Here is a 22,523-nt window from a genome sequence, read left to right on the forward strand (position 1 = left end):
GTTTTCTGTGGAAGTTTATCACTGTTTTTATACTACACACTCAAAATAACTTGTTTCTTCTCTGGGAGTGAAGGAATAAGTGGAAGTTGTATGACTTCGGACTGGTGCGGAATGTTTCCGCATGTTGCCAACATTAGTGACAAAACAGTATACTGTGCTGCAGCATTGTAGCAGAAACTGTGAATGGAATGTTGACTGCACTGAGCTGTCTGCCCTGTGAGAAAGAGGTAGGGCTTGTTTCCCCAACACCTCTCCTCACACAGCAGCCCATCGCCTAGACAGTAATTTTGTGCTTACACTCCTAGCAGTCCCTGCAAAAGGACAAAGTTATATTGTGTGTATAATATTCTTGAAGCTTCGTCTTGTTTTGCTGGCAAGGCAGCACATGTTTCTGGCACTTGCAGTACTATATCACACAAATTGCAAACCATAAAATAGTGCACAGAATGAAAATTTGTTTTGTGACACCACTCTTGCAAGGTATGTTAGATCAGAGTAACGATTTCATTTTGAATGGCATGAAGATCTTAAGACCTCTGTGTTCTTGAGGCTTAATGTTTAGTAGCATATGCTTTACTGTTTGCCCTATACGCTTAAATGTTTATTGTCTGAATGTCTGACATTCTTGTAGCACTTGTTGCTATCTGTTTCACATGGTGCTATTTTGATTATAGGTGACAACACATCAGGAGGTATCAACTACAAGTTTCTTAAGCAATCTGGCATGCCTCATACCTATGCCAGACTGCAATCAGAGCCCACGAAACATGTACCAGTGCCAGGTGAGAATTTTTGCTGTCTAGAAAAATATGCCACATCTTTATACGTATTATCTCTCTCTCTCTCTCTCTCTCTCTCTCTCTCTCTCTCTCTCTCTCTGTGTGTGTGTGTGTGTGTGTGTGTGTGTGTGTGTGTGTGTGTGTGTGTGTGTGTGTGTCAGAAAAGGATAAAATAAAATAAATCCCCAGAAAAGCATTTCAGTAAACATATTTTGAAGAACTATAGCTTTAATAAAGGTAAATGAAAAAGAGAAACATATCATTTATCCATCAGATTTCTGTAACTTTGTTAAAATATTATTATATGAAATCCCATGGCAGATGATGTCAGATATTGTTAGAAGTTGCAGCTCATGCAGTGTAGTGTACTGGTTGTCATTGCTGGCTGGCATGTTGACTGTTTAGGTACCTGTAATAGCAGCAAAACTGATATTTATTTGTTTTGTCTGAGCTCTTCTGTGGTACAATCACAACCGGTTCACTCCACAGGGTAGTATGCTCATCAGTAATACCATCACGTAATTGTTGATTGATGAACTCCTCCATCACCAGTTGTAGGTGATGGAGTACCCAGTATGGCTTACGGTACATAGGCAATTCATTCTCAGTTGGGATTGTGTTTTGGGTCACTGGGGTTGCTGGTAAAGACCAAAGTGGATTAAACACATCTTCACATTGTAATAGTAATTCTTACATCGTTACTTCCTCTGTTCATTTCAGGTGTTTCACTTTCTCATTAATGTCACACTGGTGGCTTGCATATGCCTAGGGTCTGAATTTTTATTCCATCTAGATATATTTTCTTCTTGTGGCTCAGCTACACGTAAGACATTTGCAGGTAGATCTGTTCCCTCAATCACCGATAGTAGCTTCCTTGCCCTTTCGATGCTTTATCATGTGGACTGAAACTGAGTGCTTATGCATGCAGTTTAATTAGTTCAGATTTTGCAGAGAGGAATCTTGCAGCAGTAAGTCACTGACAACAGTTTTCCTATATGAAATGATGTCCCACCGAGTTCTGAGGTCAATTTTAGTGCAGTGCTTATACAGGAAATCCATCCCATGGAACACTTGAACAGTGTCACTGAACCTAGCAAACACAAGTCTTCATCCCCAACTCCACATAACCTCTACAGTGTACCCATCAAGCAATGTTCCACTTCTGCACGTGTTTCATTCATGCCAAAATTCATTGGAGCACCACTCTAGGTGTGAGGGGCTCCCATTGCTGTTTAATTGGCTTCATCCATTTCGTCCCTTTCTGTTGTGCCCCACATCTGGTCTATTGTCCTGTTCTCATCCAACCTTACCACATTTCTTACACTGTGGCCAATGACAATCCCACCCTATGTGGCCCTAACATCCACAGTGGTAACACTTAATGTCAGTGGAAAAAATACTCTTATCTTGGATTCAAATTACTGTATGCTGTAAAGACAATACTGTGCCTACAGCTGCAGCTAAATGCTTCTAATTCCCTCTGCTCCGCTTCTTGTATCACTGTCCATTAACTCATAGGTATTGACACTGAGTGCAGTGAAGGTAGTGATTGTGTCTTCTGATGGTGTACTTCACATATGACCAAAATCTCTTTGGATTTTCTGCCATGTTTGAAGACAGTGTTTCATTGTGGAATTTATTAAAAGCATGTCACATTGAAGTTTGCACTAAATTTTGAGCTTCAATAAAACATCACCAATCACAGAGGTTTTGTGACCTATTTTGTGTGCCAAGGGGTGATCAGGTCCATCCCTTATTAATCTATATGGTATATATCTCTCAATTGCCATCAATACTATTTCTTTAAATTTAAGCCGTATCTGATATGTGCTTACATAGTTAGTTTGGAAGAAGAGGAGACTGTCTTTTAGGAAGGCATTGGGTGAATTTTTTTCTGCTTTTTGAGTAGATATATTATGTATTTATTTTTGGTGGATCTGGATGACATGAAATTCAGCCTCACTACAACAGGGTTCTGCAAATAATCCTTGTATTTATCATGATGCTACCTGTTTTCTCGGGATTATTAATTCCTAAGAGGTCAAGAAAATTTTCGCAACATTTATAGTTAGAATGGGGTCGTGAATTAATTGTTCAAAATGACTTTCAGATAAAGCATTTAGTACAATTTCAATTGGTATTTAGTGGGTACCACCCAATTTAAAGATGTATTTTCACTAGCGAATCAAGGGTAGATTAAAATCACTACCAACTAGAATTGTATCAGTGGGGTATCTGTTTGAAATAATACTGAAGTTTTCTTTGAACTGTTTAGCAACTGTGTCATCTGAGTCAAGGATTCAGTAGAAGGAAATAATTATTAATTTATTCCAGTTGTCAAAGTATAACCTCCACCCATACTAGCTCATAGGACTATCTACTTCAATTTCACTACAAGGTAAACTACTTCAAACAGCAACAAACACTCCACCATCCACCACCAACTGCATTTATTCAATTTTATCATTTCTAAACATTGTTACATCATTTGTAAAAATTTCAGCTGATTTCATATCTGGCATTAGCTAACTATCAGTACCTATAACAAACTGAGCTTCAATGCTTCCTATGAGTGTTTGGAACTGTGATTATTTCCCAACACAGCGATAACAATTTATGACTATAATTCCAATTGTTACTAGGTCTACAATCACCCTGTGTTTGAAGTGCAGCCTTTGAGACTGAGGCCCTTTTTGTATTTTCCACCCAGTCCACTCCGCACATCTCCTGCTACCTTCATAGCTACCTCCTCTGTGTAATGGATCCATGACCTCTTAAGCAGAGCCTGATACCCCATTATCCTACTGTACGAGGCAAGGGATTTGCAGCCTACATGGTCGCAGAACTGTCAGTCTTTCGTTCAGACACTCCACTTGACTTTGTATCAAAGGTCCGTAGTTGGTCCTGTTTATGGTGCTACAGATGGTGAGCTGTGCCTTCAGCTCACAAAAAAGACTGACAGTCTTTACTACTACAAATAGCCACTGGAAACCAGAGAGAATCTCTTCCAATCCAAAGTCAGATGCATCATTAGTACCAACATTAACCACCCCCTGCAGGTGGCTACTCCCTTTGCTCTTTATGGTTTCTGGAAAGACCGGTTATACATCTAGAATGACTTCCCCCCAGTATATACCCCCCACCCCACCCAAGAGTGTATGCTGGACTTTTTCCTGTCCTTGGCAGCTATAGCCCTAAGCTGCCCCATTACACACTTAACACCGGAACTGCCAACTACCAGTAATCTCACCCATCAAGAATGCCCAGATCTTGCAGGCTTGAGAGACTTCTTCTTAAATAGGGGAACTGACTTCATATGACGCATAATCATTCCCAGCCATAGGTAGAGCATCAAACATGTTTGTCAGGTGAACTGGAGAGGCTTTTTTTCAATCACTGCCCCCCCCCCCTCCCCCGCTGCCTCCCCCGAAAGTGTTTTACTGACCTATCACACTAGGGGACAGTCACAGACACACAGGATATGCTGGACATTCCTTGGATCCCTATGTCCTGCATTATGGCCAAAGCCAGCATTGCCTGGAACTATGAGCAGTGTGTCATCCCTGGACCCTAACACAGCTATCACAGTTCCTATCCATACTAAAGACGGCAGAACACTGAACATATTTGTTTTTGCGCATTCCTTCTCATTATAGGTAACTTACCAGGGTTTAAGCTTGAAGTAACCACCTTACATTGTGCTGTTCTCAACACTTGACACACACTGTTTATGTTCAGTATACTCCAAACGCCTTGTTCTTGTTGAAAGTCAGGGATATTTTTGCCTCATACACCTGTGGTAAACTGTGTGAACAAATAATTAGTAGAATATCTAGCAAAATGTAGATCAGCAACAATTAAAAGTTGCAGTTTTACCACCTCACGAATCTGCTATAATCTGGCATTAAATGTCTGTCATAAATAAGTAAATATGGTGGATAGTTGTGAGCGCTTTCTTGCTGTTGGTAGTCTAAAATGCCCATCCAAATAGTGGTAAGAATTAGGGCACAGTCACCATCATTGAGTTTTACACAGGAATAGTGGATATTGTCTTGGATGTGTTGAAAGAAATAGCAATGTGATGAAGATGACAACAAAAAATTCATAAGCATCAAATAATTGTCATGGTATGAATGGTGAACAGAAAAAAATGCTATTTAAAGTTTCATTTTACAAGTGTAGACACAACTGCAGGGAATGTGGATATCGAAAAGGGAACAAATGTGTTCACCATTTAGCAGAGATGCGAGTCGCAGATAGGCACGACATAAAGACTTGTCACAAATAAAGATTTTGGCAAGTACACCTTCATCAAAAATAGACTACACACACACACACACACACACACACACACACACACACACACACACACACACACACACACATCACACACATGACTACAGTCTCAGGCAACTATGGCCTGAGACTGCAGTCTTGTGTGTGTGTGTGTGTGTGTGTGTGTGTGTGTGTGGTCTATTTTTGACGAAGGCATACTGGCCGAAAGCTTTATTTGTGACAGTCTGTTTGTTGTGCCTATCTGCGACTCAGCATCTCAGCTATATGGTGAGAGGCAACATTCCTTTTCATAATATTGTTGCATTTCGCCCTGGACTTTCCATTGTTCAAACAAATATGTTCATATTATAAATGAGACAGCATGAAACACGGACAAGTGTGAGTAGGACTCACTTTCTGAGGGTGCCATACAAACTTAATAATGTGTGTAGATAATAATAATAATAATAATAATAATAATAATAATAATAATAACTGCATGTGGCTCAATGGCTTGGTGCAAGTCTCTATTAGTCCCTATTTGGTGACTTGCGTGCCCCTGACCTATCCCAGTCATCCAGCAGGCAAAAGTGGACCCATAGTTTAATGAGAAATCTGTACCCCAGGTTGTTTCAGGTGACAGAAGACTGAAAAATCTGTGGTTCAACTGAGACAATATCCCACAATGTATCAGTTTCCAGACAAGTGCTTTGCCACTAGACCACCAGACCCAACATGTATATAGATAGTTCATCTACAGGTTCTGAGTTGCAAGTATCAGTGTATGTGACATGCATGGCCCTATCTTTTGTTTGTATTGACTTTGAAACTTAAATTATTTATATCAAAAGACCGCAGTATTTGACATAAATTTCAAGTTGATACCTCTAGCCATTCTTGTAGAATAGATGTCCTAACAGATGGATAGACAGACAAATGGACAATAAATGGTAGAAAAACTATTTTTTATGTGGTACCATACATATGACATAAATTGCTTTATCTTTTCATTGGATTAACTTAGAAGCTTAACTTTATTATACTGCCCAAGGGACTGTAGACCTTAGTATGTGACATAAATTTCAGTTTGGTACCTCTAAACTTTTGTGAGAGAAAGGAGTCCTAACATTTGGACAGACAGATTGACGGACATACAAGAAAGTGATCCTAAGGGTTCTGCTTTTAGCAACTGAGGTGCAGAGCCCCAATGAGAAATCTTTGTAAATAAAAGAATAAATCTTTGAAAATAAAAGAACAAATTGAATCAAGTTGTAGGAATTGTATATTTGTGAGAGGAGAGGGAGCAAGTGGGATGAAAGCAGTGTGTGGAAGCAAGAGACATTAAATGTCAATAAATTGTAATTATTTGGATAGCTATTTCTTAATGTTGTAAGTGTATAGTAAAATTAAAATAATGATATAATCATTTAAAAGCCGTGTAATTTTATGTTTTATATCTATTCCTTTTTTTATTCAAATGTACATACAGTTTTATAATTTTCACCTTAATTGTACACAGATAAAAATAATTCTTCCAGAGATGAATCAACTGAGTCTTGAATATAAGACATTGGTTTATGCTGTGCATATCCCTGTAAATGGACTTATTTTATTGTAAATGCTATTTAATAAAACATTTGTTTTTGTACAGATGGGAAAGCAGACAATGGGAACACCGTGTCACACGTGGCATCTTCAATCTGAGACAAAACTCTATCGCCTGCAGACTCCATCTTCACCACTTTTTAGACCAGTTCACCACGATATCATCGGTTTGGATGAATTTGCTATGGGCACTAATGCAATAGTTGCTGTCATATCATACACTGTAAGTTGGTAAATAATTCTACACATTAGCCATAGCAGGTTTCTATGTGTAGCAAATTGTATATTTATAACAGATAATTTTAACCAGAAATATTCAAACTGATCCTTATTTCAGATAGAGCAAAGGATTTACATGCATCAGTGTTTGATTTCTAGGATCAGTGATTTAATAATGAATAAATGTTACTGTGTATTCACATAATACAATGTGGAGTACTGTTGCTGACAACTATATTAGATAACATTAACATTATTTTGAATCCTCAGAAGAACAATGTCCATGTAGGAAATTTGCATGGGCAGTCTTTCCACATAAGTTATTATTGAGCTTTGACCAAATGGCTTATAAAGATGCATTGACTCATCCAACTTGAATAGAGGACTTTAAGAGAATATGAAGGTATATGTCTGGGATAGCAAGAACTGATGCTATTTTAATAATTTCAGAGTGTCTCAAATACTTGTATTCAAATGGAATGTGACTGGTAGGTGTAAAATTTTACTTTGAAAACTAACATTTACTATTGTTGTTGTTGTTGTTGTGGTCTTGATTCCTGAGACTGGTTTGATGCAGCTCTCCATGCTACTCTATCCTGTGCAAGCACCTTCATCTCCCAGTACCTACTGCAACCTACATCCTTCTGAATCTGCTTAGTGGTCTCTTGGTCTCCCTCTACGATTTTTACCCTCCACGCTGCCCTCCAATACTAAATTGGTAATCCCTCGATGACTCCTTCCTCTAGTCAAGTTGTGCCACAAACTTCTCTTCTCTCCAATCCTATTCATTATTTCCTCATTAGTTACATGATCTACCCACCTAATCTTCAACATTCTTCTGTAGCACCACATTTCGAAAGCTTCTATTCTCTTCTTGTACAAACTATTTATCGTCCATGTTTCACTTCTGTACATGGCTACACTCCATACAAATACTTTCAGAAACGACTTCCTGACACTTAAATCTATACTCGATGTTAACAAATATTTCTTCTTCAGAAACACTTTCCTTGCCATTGCCAGTCTACATTTTATATCCTCTCTACTTCGACCATCTTCAGTTATTTTGCTCCCCAAATAGGAATATTCCTTTACTACTTTAAGTGTCTCATTTCCTAATCTAAAAGCCTCAACATCACCCGACTTAATTCGACTACATTCCATTATCCTCGTTTTGCTTTTGTTGATGTCCATCTTATATCCTCATTTCAAGACACTGTCCATTCCGTTCACCTGCTCTTCCAAGTCCTTTGCTGTCTCTGACAGAATTATAAAGTCATCGGCGAACCTCAAAGTTTTTATTTCTTCTCCCTGGATTCTAATACCTACTCCAAAATTTTCTTTTGTTTCGTTTGCTGCTTGCTCAATATACAGATTGAACAACATCGGGGAGAGGCTACAACCCTGTCTCACTCCCTTCCCAAAAACTGCTTCCCTTTCATGTTCCTTGACTCTTACAGCTGCCGTCTGGTTTCTGTACAAATTGTAAATAGCCTTTCGCTCCCTGTATTTTACCCCTGCCACCTTTAGAATTTGAAAGAGAGTATTCCAGTCAACATTGTCAAATGCTTTTTCTAAGTCTACAAATGCTAGAAACATAGGTTTGCCTTTGCTTAATCTTTCTTCTAAGATAAGTCGTAAGGTCAGTATCGCCTCACTTTTTCCAACATTTCTACGGAATCCAACCTGATCTTCCCTGAGGTTGGCTTCTACCAGCTTTTCCATTCGTCTGTAAAGAATTCGCGTTAATATTTTGAAGCTGTGACTTATTAAACTGATAGTTCGGTAATTTTCACACCTATCAACACCTGCTTTCTTTGGGATTGGAATTATTATATTCTTCTTGAAGTCTGAGGGTATTTCACCTGTCTCGTACATCTTGCTCACCAGATGGTAGAGTTTTGTCAGGAATGGTTCTCCCAAGGCTGTCAGTAGTTCTAATGGCATGTTGTCTACTCCCAGGGCTTTTACTAGAGCTATTAAATAAATATTTCTCCTGACCAGTGTTCAGTGGGCTGGTAGAATTGACATATGGTGCAGTTAATAGTCCTCCACTCAGCTACCACTGGACTCTACAGACTTCAAAGTAAAAACCAGATGTTATAAGGCCAGGAGAGTATGAGTTTCACAATTTCATTATCCAATGCTAGTGAGAAATGAAAAGATGAATGTTAATCCATTGTATAGAATTGCAGTTAGAAAGCATTTGTTTGAAAATTTTCAGTGAGTGATATCAGGCTGCTACTTTAGTATAAATTCTGACAGTTTCTCAACCACGTTGGAATGTGAATCTGGACTCTTATCTTGTGCAGGCACTGCTCTTACCAACAGAGTCAAGCAAATGTGCATCAATAAGCCTCACAGGAAAGGGTCTGGTTCGGAGTCCCCCTCTGACAAGTGGTATTAATCTGTCAGGAAGTTTCACATCGTCATTCACTGTGCCACAGAGTGCAATATTCATTGTGAAGGTTAAGCTGTTACCTGTCGTGTCATTTCTTGTAGTAGTGCTAATTCTGCGGGGTAAGCTGGAAAATCTTAGTGATTTGTGAAAACACTTAGAAATATACTGGCAGGTTAAAGCATTTAGGTAGGCTGGGAAACAACCCTCAGTACCTCACTAGTGAAGAGAATTTCCTACAAAAGTCAAGGGTCTAAGTTAGAGTCCTGATCTAGGACACAATTGTTATTTGACAAGGACTCCTTCAACAGTAACACTCTACTGTATAGTAAATGTTTAACTCTGGAAGCTGGTTTAACTATTGCAACGAAATTTGGAAGTGAGATAAATGCGGCATGCATGGTCGTCTTGCTGCAATTTTATAGACACATTCTTACCATTTGCTTAATGGTTACGTATAACAAAAATTCTAGGTTCAGAGTAGTATATTAAACAAACCAGAAAATGATTTAAATATGTACAATCATTGAGCTATCAGCTTCATGCAATAGAGCAAAATTATCAGTGTGGCACTTTCAGACAGGAAATGAAGTCAGGTATGTATAATGTAGTGTAATGTTCAATCAAATTAAAATCAGAACAGAATGCAGGGCGATCTCTCACTCACATGCTATGGCACAAAGCCATTGGCTCTCTGTTTGCATCACACTTTTTTTGTAAACAGGTCCCCATTAACCAGGAAACAAGGTTTTTCGCTAGATTATGAGGGCACCTGCAACACAAATGTCTCCCAGAAAAACCAAAAAGGGTTTTAACAATGTACTAGATGGTACAACGTTCAATAAAATTGGGGATGATGATCAAATATCTTTTAAGAGTTTATACTGGAATTCTTTTGATCACATATTGCTTTTGTTTTTGACGTTGTCCATAGTTGAGGAGTGTGCTGTACACATGGCTAGTAGTTTTATATTAACATTTTACAAACAATTACAAATTTGTTTTCATAACAAAAATGCTGAATTTGTAGCTCACAGTGTTTCCAAAATGCCAAATGTCTAGCTCACTGAGTTTCCAGTTAAGTCAGATGTGAAGTACATAAGACAATAATTTGGCTTGTGAGACATACGAACTACAACATTTACAGTTATGGATTAGTAAAAGAAGTGTGTAATTCTTCACACATTAAAATTTCAGAAAAAATGACATTTGAGAATGTACAATAATGATAGACCATTGATTTTATACCAGATAAGTGAGCGAGATTAAACCAAAATTGAAAATCTCAAAGGCAGCTGAGGTTTAGTACTCCAGTGATATGGACTGTAGACAGGACTGGTTTAAGGTAATATGGTGTCTGAGGCACTGAATAAATGCATGGCTCCTGTTCAGCAGTGTTGTATCACTTAAAAAAAATTAGAGGCTGGATTAACCCTCGAGCGGGCGTACCTATGTATAAAGTGCGCCAACCACAAATACCAATGTCTTGTACTGTTCCGTTGTTGTTTTACAAGCCTTTACTCAGTCCTTCTTCTTTGCTTCAGCTAGCACTATGATAAGTTGTACTGTCACACATCCAAGTGCGCAACAGTAACATAAAATAAACAGTGACTAAAGTGAGAAAAAATTTACAGTTCATGCAAGAAAATGAACCAGATTCTGAGCTACCCACAATGAGGCAGTTGTCAAAGAAATAATTAGCAATCGAATATGAAGTTTGCTGGGATCTGATGCAACAGCACTTTTTAATGCTTTGAGTGGGTCATTACTGTGGGGTAACATTTCTGTGTGGCAACAGAGTGCTATGTGTGTTTATTTTAATACTGTTTAATGGAACAGAGATTTAGCTAATATATGAAAGTTTGTTTTATCGTTGTTTAAGTAAACTAAGATTAAACTGTGATTTTGCTCATACATGTTTACTCTGGTAACATAAAGACAACTATTCTTTACATGTGTATGAAATATGTCCCACACCTACTCATGTTATAAAAAATGGTGTGCTTGCTCGCTCAAGGGTTAATAAAAAAAATAGTGGAAAGCTAGGATGTTGGTTTTAGTGCTTCATGTTGTATATAGTCGCTCCTGACTTGAGTACAGTGCACAGAACATTCTTGCAACCATGTGAAACTATCAGAAATGTCCTTCTTTGGGATGTTGTTGAACTTGTGTGTCATATTCACACCTTCTTTGGTGTCTCTAAACTGTCAGAGACATGTTCTGTACTTCCTTGTTTTGTAGTAGGTTTGTAATAACAACACAGTCTTGTCACCTAAAATGATTTTTTTCCAGGAATGAATTGTCTGCATTTTTCATTCCAGTCAAATCACAGAAGGTGCCCACACATTTTTGCTTTTGTTCAGGATACAAGATGTGTGAGGCAAACTTGGCACTCACTCACTTTCTGTCTTTTTCAAAATCTTATGGGGAGCAAAATAACTGATGATGGTCGAAGTAGAGAGGATATAAAATGTAGACTGGCAATGGCAAGGAAAGCATTTCTGAAGAAGAGAATTTTGTTAACATCGAATATAGATTTATGTATCAGGAAGTCGTTTCTGAAAGTATTTGTTTGGAGTGTAGCCATGTATGGAAGTGAAACATGGACGATAACTAGTTTGGACAAGAAGAGAATAGAAGCTTTTGAAATGTGGTGCTACAGAAGAATGCTGAAGATAAGGTGGATAGATCACGTAACTAATGAGGGGGTATTGAATAGGATTGGGGAGAAGAGAAGTTTGTGGCACAGCTTGACTAGAAGAAGGGATCGGTTGGTAGGACATGTTTTGAGGCATCAAGGGATCACAAATTTAGCATTGGAGGGCAGCGTGGAGGGTAAAAATCGTAGAGGGAGACCAAGAGACCACTAAGCAGATTCAGAAGGATGTAGGTTGCAGTAGGTACTGGGAGATGAAGAAGTTTGCACAGGATAGAGTAGCATGGAGAGCTGCATCAAGCCAGTCTCGGGACTGAGGACAGCAACAACAACAACAACAACATGGATAGTGTCTTGAACTCTTGGTTTAGAGGTGCTCAGTTTGTTGCTCTATTGTGATTTGTGACACGATGACATTGACACAATAGAGCCGCCCATCCAGTTCTTAGCATTGTCTTCTCGCAACTGACTGGTCAAATGCACATCTGTTGTTTACAGTTGTTAGTTTAGGCACCGGCTGTGGTGGCCGAGAGGTTCTAGGTGCTTCAGTCTGGAACCGCGTGACTGCTACGGTCGCAGGTTCGAATCCCGCCTCAGGCATGGAAGTGTGTGATGTCCTTAGGTTAGTTAGGTTTAAGTAGTTCTAAGTTCTAGGGGACTGATCACCTCAGATGTTAAGTCCCATAGTGCTCAGAGCCATTTGAAGCATTAGTTTAAGCTGCCATCGTAGTTGCTGCATCAATCTCACTTATACATCTGAAATAAAATCAGTCTCAGAACTTCTCCGTGGACGGTGTATGCACTCACATCTTTTTAAATATATTGTTTTACTTTCACACGTTTGAGGGATAATATTGAGGTGTAGTAAGCTCCTCTTGCTGTAGTTCACTACTTAAATATTTTTGTTTTGTTTTTGAAAACATTGGAAAACCCAGGATGGAATAAGGCACAGACAGGCACAGCAGGAAGACTGCTAAACAAGTAAGCTTTCAGCCAGAGGGCCACCTCCTGAATTAGACAACATGCATACACACATTCATGCAAACCCAACTGACATACATGACCACAGTCTCTGGCTGCTGAGGCTGGATTGCGAGGAACAGCGGGTGATGGGAGAAGCAGTCTGCGTGGTTGTGGTAAGGAGGAGTCTGGGGCTGGGAGGGAGAGATAACAGGGTGGGGATGGGGTCAGTAGAGTGCTGTTTTTGGGAGCAGGTTAGGGCAGCTAGGTGCAGTTGGGAGGTTAGACAGAGCGCAAGGGGAAGGGAGGGGGGGGAGGGGGAGGAGTGGAAAAGGAGAGAAGTAAAAAGACTGTGGATGTATTGGTGGAATGGTGGAATAGAAGGCTGTGTAGCACTGGAGTGGGAATAGGGAAGGCAATAACGAAGGTCAGAGTCAGGAGGGTTAAGTGAATGTAGGATAAATTGCATGGAGAGTTCCCACCTGCACAATTCAGAAAAGCTGGTGTTGATAGGAAGGTGGGAACTCTCTCTGGTATACATTCTACACTCCTGTAACCCTTCTGGCCTCAAACTTCATTAGTTGCTGTCCTTCACTCACCTATCCCCTTCCCTTTTCGTGCTCCAGCTCTACACAGCCTTCTATTCCACCAATGCATCTACAGTCTATTGGTGTCTCTCAATTCTGCCCCCCCCCCCCCCCTCCCCAATATCCACTCGTCCCCTCCCTTCTGCCTTCTGTCTAACTTCCCGACTGCACCTAGCTGCCTTACCCCCTCTCTACCTCATCCCTGTATGCTCCCACGAGCAGCACTCTACTTCCCCCACCTCTACCCTGATATCCATCCCTTTCTCCACCCCAGCCACTTTCTTACCTCCACCATCCAGATTGCTTGTCACATTATGCACTGTTGCTCAGAGCCTGGTCTCGGCAGCCAGAGACAGGGGTCAGGCTTGTGCGAGATGCTTTTTTGTGAATGTGTGGGTATGTTTTCTAAATCAGGAGGAGGCCTTTTGGCTGAAAGCTTACTTTTTTAGCAGTCCTTCTGTTGTGCCTATCTGTGACAGCATCTCCACTATATGGTGAGTAGCAATCTAGTCTTTTCATAATAGTGAATTTTTTTCATTAAATTTATAATGCATATGCAGTAAAATGACTAAATTCTTATCATGCATTTTCGTTGAACTTCATTATTCACAGTGTAATTTACAGTCTACTAACGATGATAGTACCTTTAGGTCACATGAAAAATATTATTTAAAGAAATATTCATTATCTGCGATAAGTATAAATTACGTGGATGTCAGAATTCAATAATATTAAAAAATGGTTTGTTTCCAGTGTGGAATAAGTTGTTTGAAAGCTCTTATTTCCCTCTTTCAAGCAAAGATCTTACTTTTTCTGAAAAAGTAATATTTCAGAAGTTATTTGTATGTAAAGGTTATGTGTTTCAGAATGTCCCGATCTTAAAATGTATTTCTTTTCAGAATTCAGTGCCATAGTTTCATATCACTGGTTTTTCTGTTTCTGAAAATGTATTCTCTCCCTAAAATAACCTTTTAGATTGCTAATTATTCAAATTAGAAGCATTCAGCCAGTTCAGACACTATGTTTTATTTGGTCAGTCTGTGTCTGGTAATTGAAATGCTAACTTCTATGTCAGTAAGTCGTGTTTGGACAATTGGAGTGTATAGTTACTATGTGGCAGTCTGGTAGTGAGTCTCCAACATATACAGTTATTCTGTAGATAATTGCCGCTTGTTGAATTTTGAAACTTTTTCAAGTAGCTGTAGCTTAATGACATATGTTAAAATATTGAGGCTCCTATAGTTTACAAAGCTGATCACACTAAACTGTATTATAGTAAGTGTGAAGAGAAATGACAAAAAAATTATCAAGAGTTACATGTATCTTTAGTTCATCATACAAGAAGATAGAAACTGCATGTGACTTTACAAGGTAGTGGCATACCCACAGGTCGGTAAGTTACAGTGTCTAATAAAGTTTTATTTCACTAATTCAGCATGTTACGTACTTTAAGTTTTGAGCCTTCCCAACATAGTGACCATTAATGAAGACTTTCAAACTACTCATCACACTTGAGTCGTTACCCTGAATCCACATAGCAAGAAAAAACCCTGTTTAGACAACCAACTCTTGTTAGTTTTGTTGTGAATTATGAAACTGAAACTATTTTGAGATTACGTGACAGATGGGTTTGGCTATGATTGCTAATTCTCAGTACCTTTTGCACATTATTGGTTTGTTCAAATTGATATTGAATTAATACATATGTATGGTTTGGGAGGGAGATCAGTGTGATTGAACATTTTTATAATTTTTTACCTCTTAGAATAATAAAATCAAGATATGCAGCTGTTTCATTCACAGAGTAATACGCTGGAAGAGCAGCTAGTTTCATGTGCTAAAACTAATGACTGACTAATTGTTACTTAGTATGTGATCTTTTAAAAGCTTCAAGATGATGTGACTTACCAAACAAAAGTGCTGGCAGGTTGATAGACACACAAACATACACACAAAATTCGAGCTTTCGCAACCGACGGTTGCTTCGTCTTCGCCGGTTGCGAAAGCTCGAATTTTGTGTGTATGTTTGTGTGTCTATCGACCTGCCAGTGCTTTTGTTTGGTAAGTCACATCGCCTTTGTTTTTAGATGTATTTTTCCCACGTGGAATGTTTCCCTCTCTCTCTCTCTCTCTCTCTCTCTCTCTCTCTCTCTCTCTCTGTATATATTAAAAACAAAGATTCCAAGACTTACCAAGCGGGAAAGCGCCGGCAGACAGGCACATGAACAAAACACACAAACACACACACAGAATTACGAGCTTTCGCAACTGGCAGTTGCTTCGTCAGGAAAGAGGGAAGGAGAGGGAAAAATGAAAGGATGTGGGTTTTAAGGGAGAGGGTAAGGAGTCATTCCAATCCCGGGAGCGGAAAGACTTCCCTTAGGGGAAAAAAAGGACAGGTGTACACTCGCACACACACACACACACACATATCCATCCGCACATACACAGACACAAGCAGACATAGGCCTTTAAATATGTCTGCTTGTGTCTGTGTATGTGCGGATGGATATGTGTGTGTGTGTGTGCGCGAGTGTACACCTGTCCTTTTTTCCCCTAAGGGAAGTCTTTCCGCTCCTGGGATTGGAATGACTCCTTACCCTCTCCCTTAAAACCCACATCCTTTCATTTTTCCCTCTCCTTCCCTCTTTCCTGACGAAGCAACTGCCAGTTGCGAAAGCTCGTAATTCTGTGTGTGTGTTTGTGTGTTTTGTTCATGTGCCTGTCTGCCGGCGCTTTCCCGCTTGGTAAGTCTTGGAATCTTTGTTTTTAATATTTTTTTCTCATGTGGAAGTTTCTTTCTATTTTATTTACATTATATATATATATATATATATATATCTGTGTGTGTGTGTGTGTGTGTGTGTGTGTGTGTGTGTGTGTGTGTGTGTGTGTGTGCGTGCGTGCGCTCGAGTATATACCTATCCTTTTTTCCCCCTATGGTAAGTCTTTCCGCTCTGGGGATTGGAATGACTCCTTACCCTTTCCCTTAAAACCCACATCCTTTCATCTTTCCTTCGCCTTCCCTCTTTCCTGACGAAGCAACCACCGGTTGCGAAAGCTCGAAATTTTGTGTGTGTGTTTGTATGTTATTTTATTGTGCCTGTCTGCCGGCGCTTTCCCGCTTGGTAAGTCTTGGAATCTTTGTTTTTAATATGTTTTTCCCATGTGGAAGATATGTGTGTCCATTTGTCTGATAGTTTCCATTTTCCAGAGAAATCGCTGCTCTGAGTATTGTACCTACACTGTAAAACTTTTCGTTTCCAGGGGTACGATATGGAAGATGCTATGATTATTAACAAATCATCATATGAAAGAGGTCTATGCCATGGATCAATTTACAAATCTGATTTTATTGAATTACCAACAGTAAGTTGTTTTTCATTTCCTTAGTGATAACATAACAGTGCATACTGTTACTTACTGAGTTTTTAATTTATTGTACTTATAGCTTTCTTTTAATACTGATCTTTCATACAACCAAGTGTGAAATAAAGGCCATGGCTGTTAATGCAAAGAAAATTGTTGGGTTTTAACTGTATCATAATGTATACAGATTTATCAGAAAGGTTAAAATGACAGAAAAAAATTATTTTTGAGAGTTTCCCTGTGGCTCGATATGCACCATATGATTTATTTCAAATTAAGCTCTCCTTTTTTCCCATTTATTACAAAATGTTCATTAGCATAGTTTACCCGTTAGTTCTATTTTTTTTATTGTGAAATATTTTCTGCACACTCCGGACCTTTAAAGTAGAGGAACTTTCAATCTTCGTATCCCATTTGTTTCCTTATTTCCTACTTCTCAGTACTTCCAGATGATAGACCTTATAAAAATTCTTGACATTTAATGAAGTACTTTCACTGGCATATATGACTCCACCAAGTGTCAACAGCCTCTGTAAGATGGATGGGTGTATGGAAATCCCGGGCACCCTCATGCCCTTGAAATGAGAATTTTTTCTAAAGACAGAAGAACCTATTGGAGGTCATTGGCATAGGATGCAGAAGGTAAGGGGAAACCACTGGATTAAACTGGCAAAACTCTTCGTGGAATGACTGTTCCTCAGAATAAATATTCCAAAATAATATGCCCACAATTGCACTTCTTGGTGGGCACTATCCCAGGAAAACAGCGTGCTGAGAGGTTAAAGGAGAAGAAGACTGAAATTTCAGGACTGAGGATTGGAACCTGAAATGTGAGAACAATGAATGAGAAAGGTATACTAGAAAATCTGAAGAAGGAAATTATGCAATATATCAAGAGTGTTTTACGACTCAGTGACATATGATGGGAAGGAGAAGGCAGTTGGTTTTGGATAGTATAAGATGATTTACAAGGGAGAAGACTGGAAAAGAGGAGTAGTAGTTGTATAAGAATAATCTGGATAAGAACATATCAAGATAAAAGTGCCTGTCAGTGACAGGGTGATATCGACGAAGATATTGAGTGGCCCAGTGGAAGCCTGATTTGTTCCAGTATGCATACTTACATCAAAAGCAGACGAGGAAGAGTTGGACAACTCACCTTACAGCGGAGATGCTGAGTTGCAGATAGGCACAACAAAAAGACTGTCACAAATAAAGCGTTTGGCCATTAAGGCCTTCGTCAGCCGTAGTTGTACACACACACACACACACACACACACACACACACACACACACACACACACACACTCTGGACAACATATATGAACAAATAGAATAGGCATTTGAAGAAGATGCGAAAGGTCAAATAAGAGCAATGATAAGACAGATTGGGACAGTGTGGTGGGGAGGTGTAGTCATGGAAATGTTGTTGGACATTATGATGTACAAAAGCCCTGGTAATTAGAAGAAGTGGGACTCTGGCAAAACTGAAGAATGAAGATGTTGAGTTCTTTACAAACTGTGTGGAAGAAAACGTGGGAAGAGTGAGTTCGAATTTGGATATATCAGAAGTCGAGGGGGGGGGGGGGGGATGTGGAGATTACCATTAAAGATGTAATGCTAGAAACTTAGGAGACAGAAGGTGCAAAAGCAGAAAAAATAAGGATTAAAAATGAATATATCACACAGAATGTACTAGATAAAACTGATGTGTGGAGAAAGAAAAAATGACTTCAGGAGAAGGAAAAGGAAATATAGAAAACAGTCTACTCAACAGAGAATTGAGGAGGATCACTCACAAACCAAGAGAAGATTGGATGAAGAAGCAATCTGTAGAAATAGAATAATTAAAAAGGCAAGGAAAAATGTACAGAGCTCCAAAGTGAATATCAATGAAAGAACTGTGAAAAAGTAGCAAGCAAGGAATGCTATACAAGCAAAGAAAAATATGAAGAAAACAAAGATGTGTGAAAGCCACACATGCATCTATGATCTGTATGATTATATCATAATTTAATTGGATAGATAAAAAAGGTTGATAGACACACAAACAAACACAAACATACACACAAAATTCAAGCTTTCGCAACCAAAGGTTGCTTCATCAGGAAAGAGGGAAGGAGAGGGAAAGAGGAAAGGATGTGGGTTTTAAGGGAGAGGGTAAGGAGTCATTCCAATCCCGGGAGCGGAAAGACTTACCTTAAGGGGGGAAAAGGACAGGTATACACTTGCGCGCGCGTGCCCACACACACACACACACACACACACACACACACACACACACACACACACACACACCCATCCGCACATACACAGTCACAAGCAGACATTTGTAAAGGCAAATGTGTGTATTCTGCCATCACTTGGTGTGTAGATTTTTTATCTATCCAGATAAATTATTTTGTCAATAATTCAGTGTATGATTGTATCAGTATTACAAAAAGGGTATTTGCTACTCACCACGTAGCGGAGATGCTGAGTCACAGAAACACACAACAAAAAGACTGTGAGAAAGTGAGCTTTCAGGCAACAGGGCCTTCATCAGAAATAGACAATGTACACACATATACTGATGAAAACCCAACTTACACACACATGAACACAGGCCAGCAGCCAAAGACTGTGGTCACGTGTGTGTGTGTGTGTGTGTGTGTGTGTGTTGTGTGAGTGAGTTACATTTGTGTATGCGTCTATGCGTCCTTGTGTTTTGTCTATTTCCAATGAAGCCCTTGTTGACCGAAAACTAAATTTCTGACAGTCCTTTTGTTCTTCCAATCTGCAACTAAGAATCTCCGCTGTAAGGTGGGTAGCAACTATCCTTTTCTATTACATTCCATCCTGGATTTTCCATTGTTTGTTGTATGATTTTATGGCTGATTTTGAAGAATTAGTTTTAGAGGATTAACAAGATTGTGATGAAAATCACTGGAGACTAAGAATAGAAAACTGGGAGGTGGGGAACACTATCCTGGGTCTTAAAGAAAGGGTCAAATACCCTCTGAGACACAGAAGGCCTTAGGAAATGACACTGTAACTAGAGTTACAAATCTGATCAGTAGGATATACAAAACAGGTATTTGGCTTGAAGATCTCCTTAAGACCACAGTGGTTCCCTCCCCAAAGAAATGCAATGCCTGTTAATGTAAAAATTATAGGGCAATTAGTTTTATAAGCCATGTTACTAAGGCTGTGGCCGGAATTGTGCTGAGAAGAATAGGAAGGAAAATAGAGGAGAATGTAGGAGAAGATCAGTTCAGATTTAGAAAAGGCAGAAGGATCAGATATGCGATTGGGTGTCTGAGGATGATGGCAGAAAGATTTTTTGAAGTGAATAGACAAATGTATGTTTGTTTTGTCAACAGCAAGAAAGCATTTGACATAATTGACTGGTGTATTCTGTTGCAGATTCTGAAAGGTACTGATATAGATTGGAAGGATAGAAGGTTGATATAGCAACTCTGTTTGGGACAGAAAGTGGTATTTTAAGTAGAAGGAAATGAAACTGGAGAGAGAGGTATTGAAAGATGTGTGACAAAGGGTTGTTGTGTGTCACCATCACTGCTCAATATGTATGTCGAAAAGCTAATCAATAAGGCCTTGGAAAAATCAAAAGGACTTGTAGTGGGTGGAGAAAGAATAAAAACTGTCAAATACCATGATGATATAATTGTGCTAGCAAAAACAAAGGAACAAATCCAAATAATGATGGAGAATATTTTGTGTGTCTCAAGAGTTTGGAGTGAGACTAACCATTGACAAGACCAAAGTGATGATGATTGGAAAGGACAATGACATGATTAATTCATCATTAGATGGAATGACATTAGAATAGGTTCAGTCATTTCACTGTTTGGGAAGCTGGATAACATCCAATGGAAATTATACAGAGGCAGTGAGGTGCATAATATCCATGGGAAAGAGAGCTTTTGGGAGAGTGAAAGGTTTGGTGCCAGCCAGGAGCATCCCCATGACATTTAGAAAATGTTTTTTGTGGTGTATGACAGACAGCAAGAACAAATATATTTAGAAAATTTCTAAATGTAGTTATGGAGACAAACCAAGAAAGTGACATGAGTCAATAGACTGAGAAATGAGGAGTTGCTGAGCTTGGTAGGAGAGGAGAGGAACTTCATGAGGATGATACAGAAGAGGAAAATATCTTAGATGGGACATACATTATGTAGGAAGTGACTACTACAGAGAATCATGGAGGGAAAAGTAGAAGGAAAAACTGGCCAACCACCCTAATTTGTTTCCTCTAAATCACTTCAGTTGAATGCTGGAATGGTTCCTTAAAATGAACTATGACCCATTAATGTCAGTAGCCTAGTCCATTTCAAGCTTAAACTTCATTTGCAAAAATCTTAATGTTGACAAGGTAAAATGAACACAAATATAAAATCTACAATTAAGGCATACGTAGTAGATTTAGATCGTCGACAAAACCAGAGAGCCAATTGAAAATGCCACGTTTCAAAAGTCTTTCTAGTTAACATTAGGTTCTTGGTTGAAGGGCAGTAGATAAGTCATAATGGAAGGAATAAATAACAAGAGAAGGAAGACAGTTACAAATAGGACTGACAATTATGCCATTGGGCTGGATGAATAAATTTCAAATATAAAATAAGTGACGTGCTTAAAAAAATTAAGCATAATATAAAATAGAGAAATAAAACAAAATACAAAAACAAGTAAATTAGAGTTAAAGTAAGATGAATAGAATTATTGAAAAGGTGACACGAGGATAGCAAGACTTTGATCCATCCTAACCAAATTGTTGAATTATTCTCTTTTTGTATGTTTTTCACAGTCACTTGTAATTTTGTATTTTAAGTTAAATTACTGCTTTTCTATCTCCCACAACAAAACAGTGTTTTAATGGCTTTCCATATTTTTACAGCAAAACTGCTATTTTGAGCTTGATCCAAACCTCATTGGACAGAACACATCACTTGATAGTGATGGTCTTCCTATGCCAGGAACTGTATTAGATGAAGGAAATTATTTATATTGGTAAGACATTTAATTAAATACACTTTGGTAAGGAATTTAGCATGACAATTAGAAATTTTGGGTAGCAATTGTGTTCTATGAAGAATGAGTGAAGGCTGTGATGAACTTTGAGATTCAAATTACAAGTAGCTCTGTTTAACTTTTTGTGATTTACATATCCCACTCAAACAAACATCACAATTTTTGTGTCAACAATTGGTAACTGATACCTGGTACCTCCCTCATTTTGATAAGTTAGTTACTTTTTAGGGTTCCATACCTCAATCAGTAAAAATGGAACTAGAATGAGATTTTCACTCTGCAGCGTAGTGTGCGCTGATATGAAACTTCCTGGCAGATTAAAACTGTGTGCCCGACCGAGATTCGAACTCGGGACCTTTGCCTTTCGCGGGCAAGTGCTCTACCATCTGAGCTACCAAAGCACGACTCACACCCGGTACTCACAGGTTTACTTCTGCCAGTATCTCGTCTTTTACCTTCCAAACTTTACAGAAGCACGGCACAGCGGACACACCAGGAAGCGCGGTGTTGGCCGTCGAATGGCGCTAGCTGCGCAGCATTTGTGCACCGCCGCCGTCAGTGTCAGCCAGTTTGTCGTGGCATATGGAGCTCCATCGCAGTCTTTAACACTGGTAGCATGCTGCGACAGCATGGATGTGAAC

The 22,523-nt window shown here is 39.0% G+C and overlaps 1 protein-coding gene across 1 annotated transcript in view; it reads left to right on the top strand.

Moving 5' to 3' along the window:
• LOC126336927 (DNA-directed RNA polymerase I subunit RPA2) overlaps positions 1-22,523 on the top strand; it is a 200,177-nt gene that overhangs the window by 107,341 nt on the left and 70,313 nt on the right. The window contains exons 12-15 of the mRNA XM_050001097.1: positions 675-782; positions 6,706-6,882; positions 16,747-16,848; positions 21,749-21,861. Coding sequence (XP_049857054.1) covers positions 675-782; positions 6,706-6,882; positions 16,747-16,848; positions 21,749-21,861 — 500 coding nt within the window. The remainder of the gene's footprint in view (positions 1-674; positions 783-6,705; positions 6,883-16,746; positions 16,849-21,748; positions 21,862-22,523) is intronic.

The sequence above is a fragment of the Schistocerca gregaria genome, chromosome 2 (genome assembly GCF_023897955.1).
Source record: "Schistocerca gregaria isolate iqSchGreg1 chromosome 2, iqSchGreg1.2, whole genome shotgun sequence".
Classification (NCBI taxonomy): Eukaryota; Metazoa; Arthropoda; class Insecta; order Orthoptera; family Acrididae; genus Schistocerca; species Schistocerca gregaria.